At 45.9% G+C, this 16,502-nt stretch overlaps 1 protein-coding gene across 8 annotated transcripts in view; it reads left to right on the forward strand.

Moving 5' to 3' along the window:
* GBF1 (golgi brefeldin A resistant guanine nucleotide exchange factor 1) overlaps nt 1-16,067 on the forward strand; it is a 91,525-nt gene extending 75,458 nt beyond the window's left edge. For 3 of the 8 annotated variants that reach the window (XM_081191510.1, XM_081191508.1, XM_081191512.1), the window contains 12 exons: nt 320-473; nt 910-1,132; nt 1,585-1,739; nt 2,213-2,459; nt 2,967-3,169; nt 5,389-5,539; nt 7,832-7,962; nt 9,347-9,448; nt 11,044-11,157; nt 11,388-11,565; nt 12,520-12,657; nt 14,674-16,067. In XM_081191510.1, the coding sequence (XP_081047636.1) occupies nt 320-473; nt 910-1,132; nt 1,585-1,739; nt 2,213-2,459; nt 2,967-3,169; nt 5,389-5,539; nt 7,832-7,962; nt 9,347-9,448; nt 11,044-11,157; nt 11,388-11,565; nt 12,520-12,657; nt 14,674-14,960 (2,083 nt within the window). In that variant the 3' untranslated portion in view covers nt 14,961-16,067. The remainder of the gene's footprint in view (nt 1-319; nt 474-909; nt 1,133-1,584; nt 1,740-2,212; nt 2,460-2,966; nt 3,170-5,388; nt 5,540-7,831; nt 7,963-9,346; nt 9,449-11,043; nt 11,158-11,387; nt 11,566-12,519; nt 12,658-14,673) is intronic. The other 5 variants (XM_081191509.1, XM_081191514.1, XM_081191511.1 and 2 more) reach the window with 3 other exon arrangements.
* The last annotated feature ends 435 nt before the right edge of the window (nt 16,068-16,502 follow it).

A 16,502-nucleotide genomic window follows, 5' to 3' on the forward strand; every position in this document is an offset into this window, starting at 1 on the left:
CATACAGATGCACCATCAGAGGCATTCCAGCTTGGAACTGTTCTTTTTATGATCTTCCATATAGTTGCTTTATGTATAGATTCATATTGAACTCATACACTACCTTAGCTTTCTTTGTATTCATACAGTACTGGTTAGGGAACATATTCTCTTATTCTTGCCACACCTATTTAGTTGTGGACTCGAGGGACCTGACTTCCCTCTTGGTGTGAATCTGAATATAAAAGTATTTGCACATGCCCAACTGGGTTGCAGGTCTTCTGAAGCTGTGCTTGCATGTGTCTTGTTGTCATAATGTCCTCTCTCCCTCTTTCTCTAGGGACCGTGTAGCCTTTGTATGGCAGGCAGTGCGAGACCACCTCTACCACTTGTGTGTTAATGCTGTGGAGTATTGCTTCTTAGTTGAGAGGGCAGTGGTGGGGCTGTTGCGGCTGGCAATCCGTCTTTTGCGCAGAGAGGAGATCAGTGCCCAGGTAAAGGGGGGCTTTATGGAGTGGTCTGCTCTTATTGTTGGACCTCTTGTTCATAGTATCTGTGGAATGATGGCTTTCTTCCTTGAGTTTTGTGGCTGAAGCACAGAATACCCATCATTCCCTCTATTTCTGAAGTTTAGAGGTGAATACTAGTCCTTATATAACCAAAACAATGACAGCCTTGTGCAAGAGGGAGGAAGCAGCCCACGAAAGCCCTAGGTATGCATAAGGACTTTTTTTTCTAATGAAAATGTCAGGAGCACACACACAGACAGCTCCAATACCTAGAAGTCCTCCGGTTTATCCTCCTGTGTTGATAAAGGACCTTTCACATAACACAGACTGTGGTCGGGGATTAAAAGCAAAATGCAAGAGTGAAGCTGGTGTAGAGATAGCTTGACACTCCTAGTACTCAACCTTGCTTCTCTCTGAGCAGGTGCTGCTCTCCTTGCGTATCTTGCTCATGATGAAGCCCAGTATGCTGAACAGGGCCAGTCATCAGATTGCGTATGGTCTTCATGAACTTCTCAAGACCAATGCTGCCAACATCCATTCTGGAGATGACTGGTACACGCTCTTTAGCCTCCTGGAATGCATTGGATCAGGAGTGAAACCACCCCCAGCGCTGCAGGCAACAGCAAGGGCAGAGAATGACACAGGTAAGATTTGTCCTTGGCAGTGGCCCCATCTGTTGGTCCTAGGTTAGGAGTGAGCAGAGAGGTGGCCAAGTTTGCTGATGATACTAAATTGTTCAGCATCGTTAAAACAAAAAATAGATTTTGAGGAGCTCCAAAAGGAGTGAGCAGAGAGGTGGCCAAATTTGCTGATGATACTAAATTGTTCAGCATCGTTAAAACAAAAAATAGATTTTGAGGAGCTCCAAAAGGACCTCTCCAAACTGAGTGAATGGGTGGTAAAATGGCAAATGCAACTGGATGTAAACAGGTGTAAAATGATGCATGTTAGGGCCAAAAAATATTGATTTCACATATATGCTGATGGGATCTGAACTGGCAGTGACATACACAGTTGCCACTAGCACAGCTCTTTGCTGCCATGAAATTGGTATTCCCTTGCATCTTTTGTCTCACTCCATTTTGCTTATTTAAAGGGGCTCAGTCAGACAGTGAGATCTATCACCCAAATGAAGCCAGCCTAGATCGTGGCTACACTTCTGATTCAGAGGTGTATGCAGATCACAGCAAGCAAGGCAAAATGCATCGTTCTGTGACTGATGTGGATGTGATGAACAGTGGCTGGCTTGTGGTAAGTAGTACCAGGGGTTTCCACCTGCTTTATGCATGTCTTCGTTGAGGCAACAGGCTGTAGAGAAAGCCCAAACCCAAGTCACATTTGAGGTTAGCACTGCATCAAGGCTCCTATTTCTAAGTCTGGAAACAGTCTTGTTTGCATTGCTAGTCTCTGGCAACCCTTTCACCCAGATTCCAGGAGAAGGCAAGTACAACCGTATAGTTCTGTCCGAAGACTGCAAAAACAGGCCTTCCAACACAGACTTTTCTGCCAAGTGAATTGAGTGAACTGGCCCAAATCCAACTGTCTCCATAGGGATCTGGCTATTTATGAAAAGGCAACATTCTAAGGAAGCAGGAGCCCAGAGACTTGGAACAGCATATTAGGTGGTTATTGGAAGTTAGTACAGGCAATGCAGCCTATTCTCTTGGCTGTAGAGATGCTTGACAGTTGCCCTATTGGACTCAAACATACTTTTCATTTCACAGGTTGGGAAGGATGACCTTGACAGCCCAAAGGCCATAGCTGGACTCTCCAAACTGGGCAGTTCACCCTTGGTGAATCAGTACAGCCTGACTGTGGGGATGGACCTAGGCCCACACAATACCAAGTCGCTCATGAAGTGTGTTGAGTCCTTGTCTTTCATTGTGCGAGATGCTGCCCATGTCACACCTGAAAACTTTGAGCTCTGCGTCAAAACTATCCGCATCTTTGTAGAGGCCAGTCTAAATGGAGGTGAGGCCATAACTTTTCTGTAACCTGAGTATTTGGCTGTGGAGCTCCAGGTTATATCAAATTAAGGGAGCAATCTACACCCATTAGGCGAGGGTTGGTTTTTTGTTTTTATAAAAAAGATCAACTAGACCTGCTGTCATGGGCTGGCTGAACACAGAGGAATGATGGGAGGCACCAGCTAGGGAACCCACAAGGGATGAAGGCTCAGAGCTCAGGGATTGGTGGTGGAACGGCAGTGAGTGGTCAGAGGGAGAAACCTGGGGGGAGGAGGAGGTGTTAGAAGCTGCAGAGGTAACATATCCTGTTAGTGTTGCCAAGGACAGGTATGTTCTTTTAAGAATGACGTAGAACTTAGTATCCCACCAGAAATGCTGGAGCTTTCCTCCTTTAATGTTTCACGCCTGGGGATCCCTGAGCTGAGAGTTTCAGGTTGTTTATTTAGCATTAGAATTAGGCACGAGGTGTTCCCGGAGAACCACAACCTAGAGAAATTCTTCTTGTTCTTAGGGTGCAAGTCCCAGGAAAAGCGAGGGAAGAGCCACAAGTATGACCCCAAATCAACCCGTTTCAAGAAGAAAGCAAAGGAGAGTTCTCTGAGGCACTTGAGGGCATCTAGCCAGCATCAGCACCGCTCGGCCAGTGATGAGGATGATGAGGATGAGAGCATCCCTGCCAGTTACCACACTGTGTCTTTACAGGTTAGTCAGGACGTAAGTATAGCCTGGATTTCTTCCTTGTCTTTCCCTGCGGTTATCCTGGTTGCAGTAGCTTCGGGTCAACCTAGGTGTGGCATTATTCATTTTCTTTGGCCTTGCATGACTGGGTTTTATTTTCAGAGTAGTGTGGGGAATAGCTGAGGTGGCAGCGGTTGGCAAGGAGAGAGTGAGTTGGATCAGGACCATGGCTCAAGGGATGAAGGACTTTAATCCAATACCCCCACTGTGGTCCTGATGCAAATCAAGGAAGACCCATGCCTGTTACAATGGAAGGAAAACATCCATTGGTGTCAATAGAAACTTTCCTCCCATTGCAAATAGCAGGAGCAGTGGAAGGGGCTAATTCTATTTGGGAACACAGTGGGAGCAAAGGTTAAAGCCCCACTTCACCACAGTTCCTGTACAATTTGCCCGCCACCAGCCAGCTATTGTAAAGCACACAGCAGCCAGCCACACAAGGCCAAACAGCATGAATAACATCACATCTAGTTTGATCCTTAGTGATGCAGCATCTGCAGGGAGTTTCCCTATATTTTGTTTGATACTATAAAATATATGGATACTATAGTACAGTCTAGAGTACTTTATTGGAAATGTATCTTCAGCAGAAAAAAAAAGAACCATCTTGAATAGAAAGATTTCTTTCCAGGAATATGCAGAAGCCTGCAGACAGTTAGTTCGCTTGATAACAGTGCAAATGAGCACGGAATGACTTCTATGATGATGATACAGCTGTAGGAATAGGATGGTGTTAGTCTGTGCTTCAAGTGACTGAGAAGTTACAGTACTTCTGTCCCTGAAAGGAAACTGAAGCCAAGATGTGGGATTGTGTCTAATGAAGCACACAAAAAGTTTTGAAAGCAAGCTGTATTTGCTTGGAGGGTGAAGTTGGCAAGGGTTATGTAGGATTAGAGTTTCATTAGTGAAGAATTCTTAGGTGGGTGGGCACAATGTACTGAAGGTCATTGTTGATTGGTGACCTATTGGCCAAGTTCTAGTGGGAAGTCTTGGTGCCTCTTAGGAGCTGGGATTCTTGTTAAGGTAGACCTTGGTCTATCCTAGCAAGGCACATTTTTTGCTTGAGTGTCTACTCAGGCTGTTTTAATACAGATCTCTTTTATTTTAACTTTTAAAGTGGAACAGTGGTACCTTGGTTTGCAAACAGCTTAGTTATCGAACAAATTGGCTCCCAAACGCCGCAAACTTGGAAGTAAGTGTTCTGGTTTGCAAACGTTTTTCAGAAGCCGAACATCCAATGTAGTTTCTGTGGCTTTCACAGCTTCTACTTGAGTGCAGGAAGCTCCTGCAGCCAATCAGAAGCCGCACCTTGCTTTTCGAATGGTTTCGGGAGTCGGGCGGACTTCTGGAATGGATTAAGTTTGAGAACCAAGGTACCAGTGTATTGAGTTTGCACTCATACTTTATAGATTTAGTCCAGCCATGGGGATCCTAGGGAGAAAATCATGACCATACAAAACTGAAGTTTCTACACCCTGTGGTTAGAGGGATGCAGGTAGTTGGGTGGGCGGTGGGGGGTACCTCTGGAAAGTGTCCAGAAGGTTGGTGTGGGTGCAATGTTCCTTTCTAGGGGAATTATAAAGTGCCTTAGTTCTTGCCTGCATGGTTCTGTCTCTTTTTGGGGTTATGGGAGCATTTTGCTATGAATCTGTATTTTAATACAGAGTAATGCACCCAACCAGATATTCTAGAAGAGTGAGAAATTAAAAATAGGAATTCCCTTCCTATAGATTAGGTAAAGGGGACCCTTGACCATTAGGTCCAGTTGTGACCGACTCTGGGGTTGCGGCGCTCATCTCGCTTTATTGGCCGAGGGAGCCAGCGTGCAGCTTCTGAGTCATGTGACCAGCATGACTAAGCCACTTCTGGCGAACCAGAGCAGCACATGGAAACGCCGTTTACATTCCCGCCGGAGTGGTACCTATTTATCTACTTGCACTTTGACATGCTTTGGAACTTCCTTAATCAAACCGAGAATCAGTTGGAACTTCTGAACACGTTCATATACTTGTAGGCTTATCCCCTCAAGCCTGGGTGATTGCCCTGTTTCTTCCCCTTCTGATAATCAGATTTGTTTTGACACAACCATGATAACAGGACATTGCTTTTCCTCCATTCTGAGCATTGACGGCTTGTTTTCATGTTGTTCATAGATAGGCAGGTTGTTTGTTGCCAACTGACCTCTTCTATTGCAGCTGCTGGACCTGATGCACACCCTTCACACACGAGCTGCCACCATCTATAGCTCTTGGGCTGAAGAGCAGCACCATCTGGAGGCTGCAGGAAAGAAAATTGAAGCAGACTCTCAGACGTTATGGGCCAATTGCTGGTGCCCATTACTGCAAGGTAAGCCTAGCCCATCCTAGCATACAAGAACAGGGTGGTCCAACTTTTTACAGTGGTGCCTCGCAAGACGAAATTAATCCATTCCGCGAGCCTCTTCGTCTAGCGGTTTTTTCGTCTTGCGAAGCAACCCCATTAGCGGATTAGCGCTATTAGCGGTTTAGCGGCTATTAAAGGCTTAGCGGCTATTAAAGGCTTAGCGGATTAGCGGCTAAAAGGCTATTAGCGGCTATTAAAGGCTTAGCGGATTAGCAGTTAAAAGGCTATTAGCGGCTTAGCGGCTTAGAAAAAGGGGGGGAGCGAAAAAAAATCAGAACACTTGCAAGACGTTTTCGTCTTGCAAAGCAAGCCCATAGGGAAAATCGTCTTGCGAAGCAGCTCAAAAACGGAAAACCCTTTCGTCTAGCGGGTTTTCCGTCTTGCGAGGCATTCGTCTTGCGGGGCACCACTGTATATCGAGTGGGCTGCAAGAGAACTTTGATATGGAAGCTGCAGGGGGAGGGGAGCGAGGGCAAAATTTGTCACCCCACCCCACCCTGTGCTCACACTGCCCTCCTCAAGCTGGCTAAGCAAAGTGCCGGGCTTTGTGAAGAAGGTATGAGGCTCTGGCAGGGTCCTAGAGCCCTCACACCTCCTTCCCCAAGCTGGTAAAGTGCTAACAAGGCTTTGGGAAGGAGATAGGAGGACTTTAGGACCCTGTCAGAGGCCTCAAGCTTCCTTCCCAAAGCCCAGCGTCTTGCTTACATGGCTTTGGAAAGGCAGTGTGAGGGCCAGGGAGGGGTGTCAAATGTTGCCAAAAAAGGCCTTGAGCATTAGGTTGCGTATTGGATCGCCCTGGAGTAGAAGATAGCAGCCACATGCATCAGAATTGGACATGAGGCAGTTGAAGTAATACACTTTAAGGGAAGAGTGATATTAAACAAAACAAAAAAAATGTTGCTAAGCGGCCCTGTGTTTAACCATCATCATCACTTTATTATTCATACCACATCCATCTGGCTGGGTTTCCCCAGCCACTCTGGGCAGCTCCCAACAGAATATTAAAAATGTGATAAAACATCAAACATTAAAAACTTCCCTAAACAGGGCTGCCTTCAGAACACATATTCAGAACACGTTAAGAGCAGCTTCGGATGTGTGTTCACCAAAGCAGAGACTGGGCTTGTTATATGTGCTTGATATTCTATGCCAGTCTCACACATGCATTTTTTGAAGGGAGTTTCCATTCAAATCTAGTAGCATGATTAAGCTGCTTGTTGCTAGTAAGCATCTTGCTACCGACCCTGTTATTTACTTTCACAGCACTTTGAGAAGTTCAAATAGTATTCCCCCTTTGCTTTTAAGAAAGATGTTTATGCCAAAATATGATAAACTTTTCCTTACTGGACCTAGTGGACTCCCTACTGTGATTCTTCTGATTCGTTACACATCGGAACATCTTTTTTTTTTAAAAAAAAAATATTCAAAATTAAAATAAGACATATTATCCAAAAACATATCATCCTTGTTTTCTCCCCATTTCCCCCCCTCCCACACAACCCCACCCACCCCCCGATTTCCCTCAGTTTCAGTCTTTGGTTTCTCTGAGACTGCTGTTTTCTGCATGTTACAAAGTTTTATAGATCCTCAAACTATTTAGCTGATTATTATAGATAAAAAGTTTGTGAATGTTTATTCAAAACCTGCCGAGGAGTCCAGTTCACTTTGTTGCATCTTCAAATACTTTGTAAAGGGTTCCCATTCATCCTTAAAAGTCACAGTTATCCTTGTCCCGTAGCTTATATGTCAGTTTTGCCAGTTCTGCATAGTCCGTCAATTTTTCTTGCCATGATTCTTTAGTTGGGGTTTCTTCAGTCTTCCATCCTTGTGCTACCAGAACTCTCGCGGCCGTTGTCGCGTACATGAAGATGTTTTCAGCTTTTTTGGTAGGTCTTTCCCTACAATCCCCAACAAAAATGCCTCGGGGTTTTTTAACAAATGTTACACACCGGAACATCTGATTTGAATGGCTCACACAAACAGTTCTCTAGATTACAGCCCTCCAGAAACTTGACAGCAACTCAAGATTGCAATGGAGTAAATTATATTTCTATGTGACAGGTTGCTGTGACAGATTCATTTTTCAACTGTGCTGTTGTGGAAACCCAGGGCTCTATGCTAGTCCAGGACTACATTTAATAAGCATCCAACGGTTCTGTGCTTTTGGGGAGTTGCGTGAAGGATGTAAGCAAGGGCTGGAGTTGCTTGGTGCAGAATGAAGACTCTCCCTCTCATTTTAACTTGCACTCTTTGCAGGTATTGCCTGCCTGTGTTGTGATGCAAGGCGACAGGTGCGGATGCAGGCACTGACCTACCTGCAGCGGGCTCTCCTTGTGCATGACCTGCAGGCTCTGGATGCCTTGGAGTGGGAATCCTGTTTCAATAAGGTATTGTTATATGCCTACATTGGCAAGGGAATGCGGGCGAATGGGCTCATCTTTCCAAAGGAGGCAATGGAAGCTTGTGGAGGAAGATAGGACTTCTCCTGACCCAAGACCTTGCTGAGTTCTGGTGCAATTTAAACCGTGTAACTTGCTTCCACCTCCTAGTCTTTTTCCTCCCCTGGCAGAATATACTTCTTGAGGCAGGGAGGACATCTGAGAGATTTGTTGAAGGTGAGGCAGTAGATCTACCTGGTCATCACTGGGCAAGGCTCAGCCACACACTCTTTATCTGCTATCCTGATAAGTGGCAATGCAGAACAACGGTCAGGCATGAGGGAGAGTTTTCTGGGCTGCAAACTGACCAATTTATTTATTAAGGTCCCAATTTAGTAATTTATTAAGGTACACAGATGAAAGGCTAAATGTTCAAGGCAAATAGAATAAATGCTCTGTTTTCCTTTATCTAAAAGGTATCTCACCTGTACATTTGAAAATCTAGGCAGGTTCAAAGCATTTATTACCCATCTGATAGAAGGGACTGCCCCTATTTCAAGTAGAAACAGCAAAAAATCCTATTTTTTTCCAGTTCTGAAGGCTTGGGAGAGGAGGGGGCTTTCATCTCCTTTGAGGGCGAGCTGAGTTTTCCCACTTCAAATTTGAAAAATCCAATGGGAAGCAGGACATGTAGACCCTTTACAGGGTCAGCAACCTTTTTCAGCGATGGGCTGCTCCACCATCCCTCAGACCATGTGGTGGGCCAGACTATTTTGAAAAAAAATATGAACAAATTCCTATGCCCCACAAATAACCCAGAAATGCATTTTAAATAAAAGGACACATTCTACTCATGTAAAAACACACTGATTCCCGGATCGTGTGTGGGCCGGATTGAGAAGGCGATTGGGCCGCATCCGGCCCACGGGCCTTAGGTTGCCTACCCCTGCTTTACAGCATAGTTGTAAGTAGGCAGCAAATTCCTACTTGCATAGCATTTGCCAACCTGGTGCTTTCCTGATGCTCTGGACTACAGTTCCCATCAGCTGTGGTCAGCACAGACCTTTAGTGAGCCTCTGCATCTTGCCCCCCTCAGTTGCAACCAATTCACTGGAAGATGTGCGTCCATATAAGTCAACAGAAAACTAGCTAGGGTGAAGAGCAGTCGAAGGAGAATTGATAAAGTTGCATCATCATTGGAGGAGGTGATTTCTCTTAGGGCAACCTTATTTTTCTTTGTCCCCCTGGACCACTTCTCAATAATCTTTATGTTGTTGTGATCATCTGCTGCCCCCTAGAAAAAGACTGCAGGAAAGCTTCTTGCTCTCAACCCATACTTTATATTTTGCCTCCTGTCCTTATTTACCAGTGTGCTGCTTATCTTGGATAATAGGTGCTGTTTCCTTTGCTGACCAAACTCCTAGAAAATATCAGCCCTGCGGACGTCGGTGGAATGGAGGAGACCAGAATGAGAGCCTCTACTCTCCTCTCCAAGGTGCGAGGCCTCTTACTTTTCAGAGAGCAAAGCTTTCTAATGTTAAGTAAGGTAAAGGTAAAGGGACCCCTGACCATTAGGTCCAGTCATGACCGACTCTGGGGTTGCGGCGCTCATCTCGCTTTACTGGCCGAGGGAGCCAGCGTACAGCTTCCGGGTCATGTGGCCAGCATGACTAAGCTGCTTCTGGCGAACCAGAACAGCGCACGGAAACGCCGTTTACCTTCCCACCGGAGTAGTAACTATTTATCTACTTGCACTTTGATGTGCTTTCGAACTGCTAGGTTGGCAGGAGCAGGGACCGAGCAACGGGAGCTTACCCCGTTGCGGGGATTCGAACCGCCGACCTTCTGATCGGCAAGTCCTAGGCTCTGTGGTTTAACCCACAGCGCCACCCGCATCCAGTACATCACTTTAAAGCTCCCTCTGACTATGCCTATTAGGCAGTGGGGATGAGCAGACTTGAACTGGGGCTTTCAGGAGACACCCAGTGTCTCCACTTTGAATTGCTACCTTCCTTTGAACTGGTGTCCCCATTCCCAGTGGGAAGTGGTGTAGTAGCCTCCTGCCCTGAATTCACTGTCACTAAACAAAAACAAAGTCTATTCTCCTAGTAACTTTTTCTGTTTATATGTACTTCACCTGCAATCTCTGTAGCAGGGTGAAGACTTTGTTTTAGCTCCCTGTGATTGGCTAACAAGCTTTAAGGAGCCAGAGAGGATTTATTTTAAGTTACTACATTTTCACCTTTACAGTTGAAATGAAAGGATAACTTGCAAAAAGACAACCCTGCTTGTGCAGGTCACCCCCCCCCCCCCGCCAATATATATACACAGAATTTAAAGCTTAATAACATTTCGAAGTAATATCACCCTGCCTGTCTTAATTCTGGCCATCTGTGTTAAGACTGTAGTGTGTGTACAACCTTGTTTATTTCATTAAATTGATTACTCTCTCAGGATTTAAGCATTGTGGCCACATGGTCTGGTGATTTTTTACAAGAGGCCCTAAACAAGCTTTTGGGCCCAAGTGTGGCACAGCATTCCCAGGGTTTGGAATCCTTTAACAGGGCAGAGCTGTCTAGGAATAATAATAATAATAATAATAATAATAATAATAATAATAATAATAATAAATAATAATTTTATTATTTATACCCTGCCCATCTGGCTGGGCTTCCCCAGCCACTCTGGGCGGCTTCCAACCGAATATTAAAATACAGTAGTCTATTAAACATTAAAAGCTTCCCTAAAGAGAGCTGCCTTCAGATGTCTTCTAAAAGTCTGGTCGCTGTTTATCTCTTTGACATCTGGTGGGAGGGCGTTCCACGAGTGCCACTACCGAGAAGGCCCTCTGCCTGGTTCCCTGTAACTTGGCTTCTTGCAGTGAGGGAACCGCCAGAAGGCCCTCGGTGCTGGACCTCAGCGTCTGGGCAGAACGATGGGGGTGGAGATGCTCCTTCAGGTATACTGGACAGAGGTCGTTTAGAGCTTTAAAATAACCTTAAACATACCTTGTGGTGTCAGAGCAGTCACCTTAGGTCCCTCTTCCTCTCATGCTATATGCTTACTGTGTGATCTTCTGTTCTATCCTAGGTCTTTCTGCAGCACTTGTCTCCACTGCTCTCCCTCCCAACCTTTGCTGCACTATGGCTGACAATTCTGGATTTCATGGACAAATATATGCATTCTGGGTCCAGTGACTTGTTGGTATGTATTTGCTGCCCCTTCATGTTTCTAGGATCTCTCCTTGCTAGGCCCATGTCTGAAATGCATCTTAAAACACCCCTCTGTGCCTTTCCACCCTTCTTGGTCTTCCAGTGATCCACTGGCCAGCCCCATGATAACCTCTGATAGTGATCTAAAAGAGGACTTGATTCCGAAGGAAGAAAGTGTACAGGATCTCAAATTTTAGGTCTTAGATATGTCTTGCCTTGCAGCCAGAGGCCATCCCTGAATCACTGAAAAATATGCTGCTAGTAATGGACACGGCTGGAATATTCCACAGTGCTGACTCACGAACAGGCTACTCTGATCTCTGGGAGATCACCTGGGAACGCATAGACTGCTTTCTGCCAAAACTGAGGGATGAGCTCTTCAAACAGACAGTCATCCAAGGTATGTAAGCCAACCACTTTGTGTTACGTTTAGAATCTGTGAGCAAGCTCCATGTTCTGAGAGAGGCACTTGGGGGTATGTCGAACTGGCCATGCAAGGTTCCTTGCAGAAAGAAATGAAACAAACCAAACAGGAAAGCATCCTTAGTTACTCACTGATGCAAAGCTCTTTATTTTATCTCAGCATGTTTGGTAGTAAAACTCCTGCAGGACCTTAAAAAATGTGCGAGTTCTTAAAATTCCAAGCCACTTTATTCTTCAAATCTAATCAACTTGTAAACCTAGTTCAGTATAGATGGCGAGGATTGCATTCCTACTTTTTCAAGCTGGTTCTTGAGTTGGTTAGAGTTTGAGTACAAGGTGTTTTTGAACATTAATAACACAAGTTTTTCAAGCTCCCGAAGGGGCAGTGTTTTACTCTGAAATGTGTTGAGCTGCAATAAAGAGTTTTTCATCAATGAGCCCCAGAGCCTGTTCTCCTTTTCATTTTGTTCTCTTAAGGCATTTCTTTCCCCCTTTTCTTGTGCTCCTTGCAGACAGGAGCCAGTGCTTGGGGCTTGAGATGGACCCTAGAAAGCAGTAGATCTGAGGCTTTACTAGATAGCAACAGAAATGGAGCTCCTAGCCAATCCCAAAACCAGTGCTGTGCATCTCTTGCTTTCTTTGCCTGAAAAGATGCCTGGGCCTGAGCACAAACAGTCCTGATGGCTAAGTTAAGATTCACACCACAGTTCATGCCTTGGTTCCCTTGATGATGCGTGCTAGAATAGACTTCTGATGTCTTGTCATAGCAGAGAATACTTGTGTGTGGGTTGGTGTGTATAGTCATGTCCCATGTTGCCAGAGCAGCCTGATCTGACATGAGTGGGAGCACGCAGTCTTGATTTAAGGGAAAGCCTTTTTCCTCGAGAGGTATAATCCTTTTTTTTTTCTTTTGCTTGCTGTTTTTATTTAGACCCAGTTCCTACCTTACCAACAGAGATGCATCCTCCCAAACCAACAGTATCTTCCCTGCCACATTCCCCCGGAGGGGATACAAGGACTGCCACCCATTCAGCTCCCTCTGAGAAGTCTCCTGAGCTGGCAGCCATCGGTAAGTCCTACAGTTACTGCAAGAATGAGCTGCTTCTATATCACCACCACCACAATCTAATAGACATGATATAAAAGGAATGGGAAGAGGAAGCAAGCATTGGAGAGGTGTCGTTTCACTGGCTGATGAATGGGATCATGTTTGTCTCCTTCTTGCCATATTCTCCCTGAGAAGCAAGTGGCCTACGTCACCTAGCTGATGGCAGAAACGAGAGTTTGCCACTTTTTCAGGCAGGCAGCGAGGAAACAAACCCCCTGCAGCTGATCCTTTTCTGTCTTAGGGGTGGGACCAGATCTCTTCATTGCTGCAAACTGGTGGCAGTAGTAACAGCAGCAGCAGCAGTATTGCATGACTAATTTTTCAAATCTTCTCATCACTGAGCATGATGCTTTACAAACTAATGCAAGTTAAACAAACAACAAACCAGCAACAAACATATCCCTGTTCCAGGTTACTTACAGTCTAAAGTCTTACAATGTGGGAAGTACAGCAAACAGAGGATAGGAATCCGTATTTGTTAATTTTATATTCTTCCTTTCCACCAAATGGTGCTCAGGGCGATTAACAGCAGTAAAATACAAAGTAAAAATAAAAACAAGTAGGTAAAAACATCAGTAAAATGCATCAATTTGTATATTTACAGATGCCTTAGCAAGGTGGGTAATGAGGCCACAGGCTTGTCTGACTAAAAGTGCTTTTGACTGCCGGCTGAAGGGTTAAAGATGGGGCTAGACCAAGAAGAGGTAGCGCTGGATAAAAGAGAGAAAATTCAGTTGCACTGCTTAAGCTTCAGTTAGAGGTTAAACCAAAGCATTCTCATAAAAGATGAGTTTCAGGGTGAGGTTTGAAGGCGAGAAAGAGTTGGCGTCACATGTGTTTGTGTTCTGGGAGTTGCAGCCTAAGGAGCAGCAAGGAAGAATGGGTAAAACCATTTAAGAGGACAGGAATCTGTTGAGCTGCTAAAGGTGTAGAGTTAAAGAAACAAATATATGCAGAATGGGAAACTAGTATAGGAATTTGAGGAGGCACGTCACATGGGGTGACTGAAGAGGCAGTGCGATGACGATGACGATTTATTAATTTATTGAATTTATATACTGCCCTATACCCGGGGGTCTCAGGGCAGTTCACAGAATAAAATCAAGATATAAAACCACAAAATACCTAATAAAAATAAAAACAACAACCCAATAGCCCCCCCCCCAAAAAAACACATTTTAAAAGGGTATAGGATGTAAACAGGATCAACCAAAGGCCTGGTTGAAATTTTGCCTGACTTCTAAAGATGTATAATGAAGGTGCCAGACGAACTTCCCTGGGGAGAGCATTCCACAGGTGGGGAGCCACTGTAGAGGAGGCCCGTTCTTGTGTTGCTACTCTCCGAACCTCTCGAGGAAGGGGGCACACAAAGGAGAGCCTCAGAATATAATCTCAGGGTCTGGGTAGGTTCATCTGGAAAGAGGCGGTCCTTGAGATATTGTGGTCCCTGGAACAGGGAGTGAAAAGAAACCAAGAGAAAAAGGAATGATTTGTGTGTACTTATACACACCAAGAGTGAGCTAGGTGAAGCTTGGGGAGGTCATGGAACATATTAGGTAAAGGTAAAGGGACCCCTGACCATTAGGTCCAGTCGTGGCCGACTCTGGGATTGCAGCGCTCATCAAGCTTTACTGGCCGAGGAAGCCAGCGTACAGCTTCCGGGTCATGTGGCCAGCATGACTAAGCTGCTTCTGGCGAACCAGAGCAGGGCATGGAAACGCCGTTTACCTTCCCACCGGAGCAGTACCTATTTATCTACTTGCACTTTGATGTGCTTTCAAACTGCTAGGTTGGCAGGAGCAGGGACTGAGCAACGGGAGCTCACCCTGTCACAGGGATTTGAACCACCGACCTTCTGATCGGCCAGTCCTAGGCTCTGTGGTTTAACCCACAGTGCCACCTGCGTCCCCATGGAACATATTATCTGGTGACTAATTTTCCTCTTGAACAAGTGAAAAATCTATTCTCCTCTCTCAGCAGACCCCGAGACGGCTTCAGTTCCAGGCAGTTCCAGTCTCTCTGGACCACAGTTCCACCCTCCAGCAGCAGCACCTGTGAAAGTGAGCTCGGCGAAAGATGCACCTCAAGCAGTGGCACAGCAACCTCTTATTCTTCAGCCTCTGGCCTCCCCCTTGCAGGTGGGAGTGCCACCTATGACTCTACCTATTATTCTGAACCCAGCCCTCATAGAGGCCACCTCTCCTGTGCCTCTTCTGGCCTCCCAGCGGCCGACTGACCCCATGACAGCTTCTGAAGTCAACTGAGGAGAGGAGTAAAGAGGACAGTTGGCTGCAGGGGTGATGGCGGTACAGGATGCTCTGTCTGGTAGAAGCCATGATTGCTGTAGGGAAGACCCTAGCAGAAGTGTGGAAGGCCACTTTGCAATGTAGCTGTCCTCCCCAGTGGACCTAAGGCCAAAATTTCCATCCCAGCTCGTCTGTTCCACGGCCCTTGGCTCCTTTTGTGCAGAGGCAATCTCTGTGTGGGTGATGGCCGGCTTCTCTTCTCTTCTCTTTAGAGTTAGGGGGCAGCAGTCAGTTTTTCAGCACACACCTTCTGCTGCCTGTGATCTAAAAGAAAAGAAAGAAGGTAGGCGTTTCCTGCAGAGTGGAGCAGGGGAGCTATATTCCCTAGGAAATTAAGCAGAGACGCTCCTATTACGGATATTTGCTTGCCTATATTCTTTGACGTTGACTTGAGAATATGACTTTTCCTATCGCCACTCTTTGGCTTGACTCTTCGGGGTCCTCTTCAGCTACTCTGCTGGGTAGCGAGAGCTGGGGAAAAAATATCTACCCAGTGGACAAGACCAGAGAATGTGGGACAGGAAGCAGAGGCCTGGGCCCAGGACAGGGAGGGGGAACCTCTGCAGTGCTGAGCGAGCTGTACCATCTTGACTAAGTCTTGTACTGGAAGCTCTCCTCCTTTCAGTTAAATCTCACTGGGTGCCCCCCAGGCATTCTTTGCTTGCACTCACAATCTCCTCACAAGATAACTAGACTCGGGCGATTAGTGCCCGATAAAGTGAGAGGCTTCTGGGAGCGGGCAGGAATTGGCCGTACATGATGCTCTAACTCATTTGGGAACAGGCTGCTAAATTTTCCTTCTGGTCGCTTTCACTTTAGGAGGATGCCGTTAACCCCTCCTGCACCTCTGGCCTCTTAGCACAAAAGCAGAGTGAAATGTGTCTCATCTAGTGCTTCCTTCCTCTTATGCATTAGGCTAAAATTCTCCACATTTATTGCAGAATCCCATTGGGAACTGAAGCCAGTGTCTACTGTGTGGAACGGCAGGTGATTGTGTGTGTGTGTATATATATATAAGGAGTCTATTGACTTTTTACAGTGGAATAAATATGACCTGTAAATGAATTATTTTGGCTTAGCAGTTCTTCTCCCCTGCCCCATCCCTCCCCCACCAGGGGTGCCAACTTGAATAAAATATTGGGGATCCCAGGTAAGCCGCCCCCCATATAATCAGTCACATGATGTGCCACACCCACCATTTGAATGCCTATCAACTTGGGGGGGCGACCCCCTCAAATATTTTATATTCTCCTACCACATTCATATTTTGATGCCGTTTGAGGGCGTGCATGTTTTATCACCCTTAACAATTGATGATAGCTTCCTCACGGACATGAGCTTCTTGTTCCTACCTTGGGGACTCAGCCAATCCAGCCTTTTCAGGTCTTCCTTCAGGGTGGTGGAGGCGCTGCAGATGGCCAATTGTCTATTGTTGCCATTAGGTAAGCCCACATGGTGGCGCATACAGTCCGTTGACACCACCCTGCTCCTCACTCACCA

Source organism: Podarcis bocagei (genome assembly GCF_964188305.1).
Source record: "Podarcis bocagei genome assembly, chromosome: 4".
Lineage (NCBI taxonomy): Eukaryota > Metazoa > Chordata > Lepidosauria > Squamata > Lacertidae > Podarcis > Podarcis bocagei.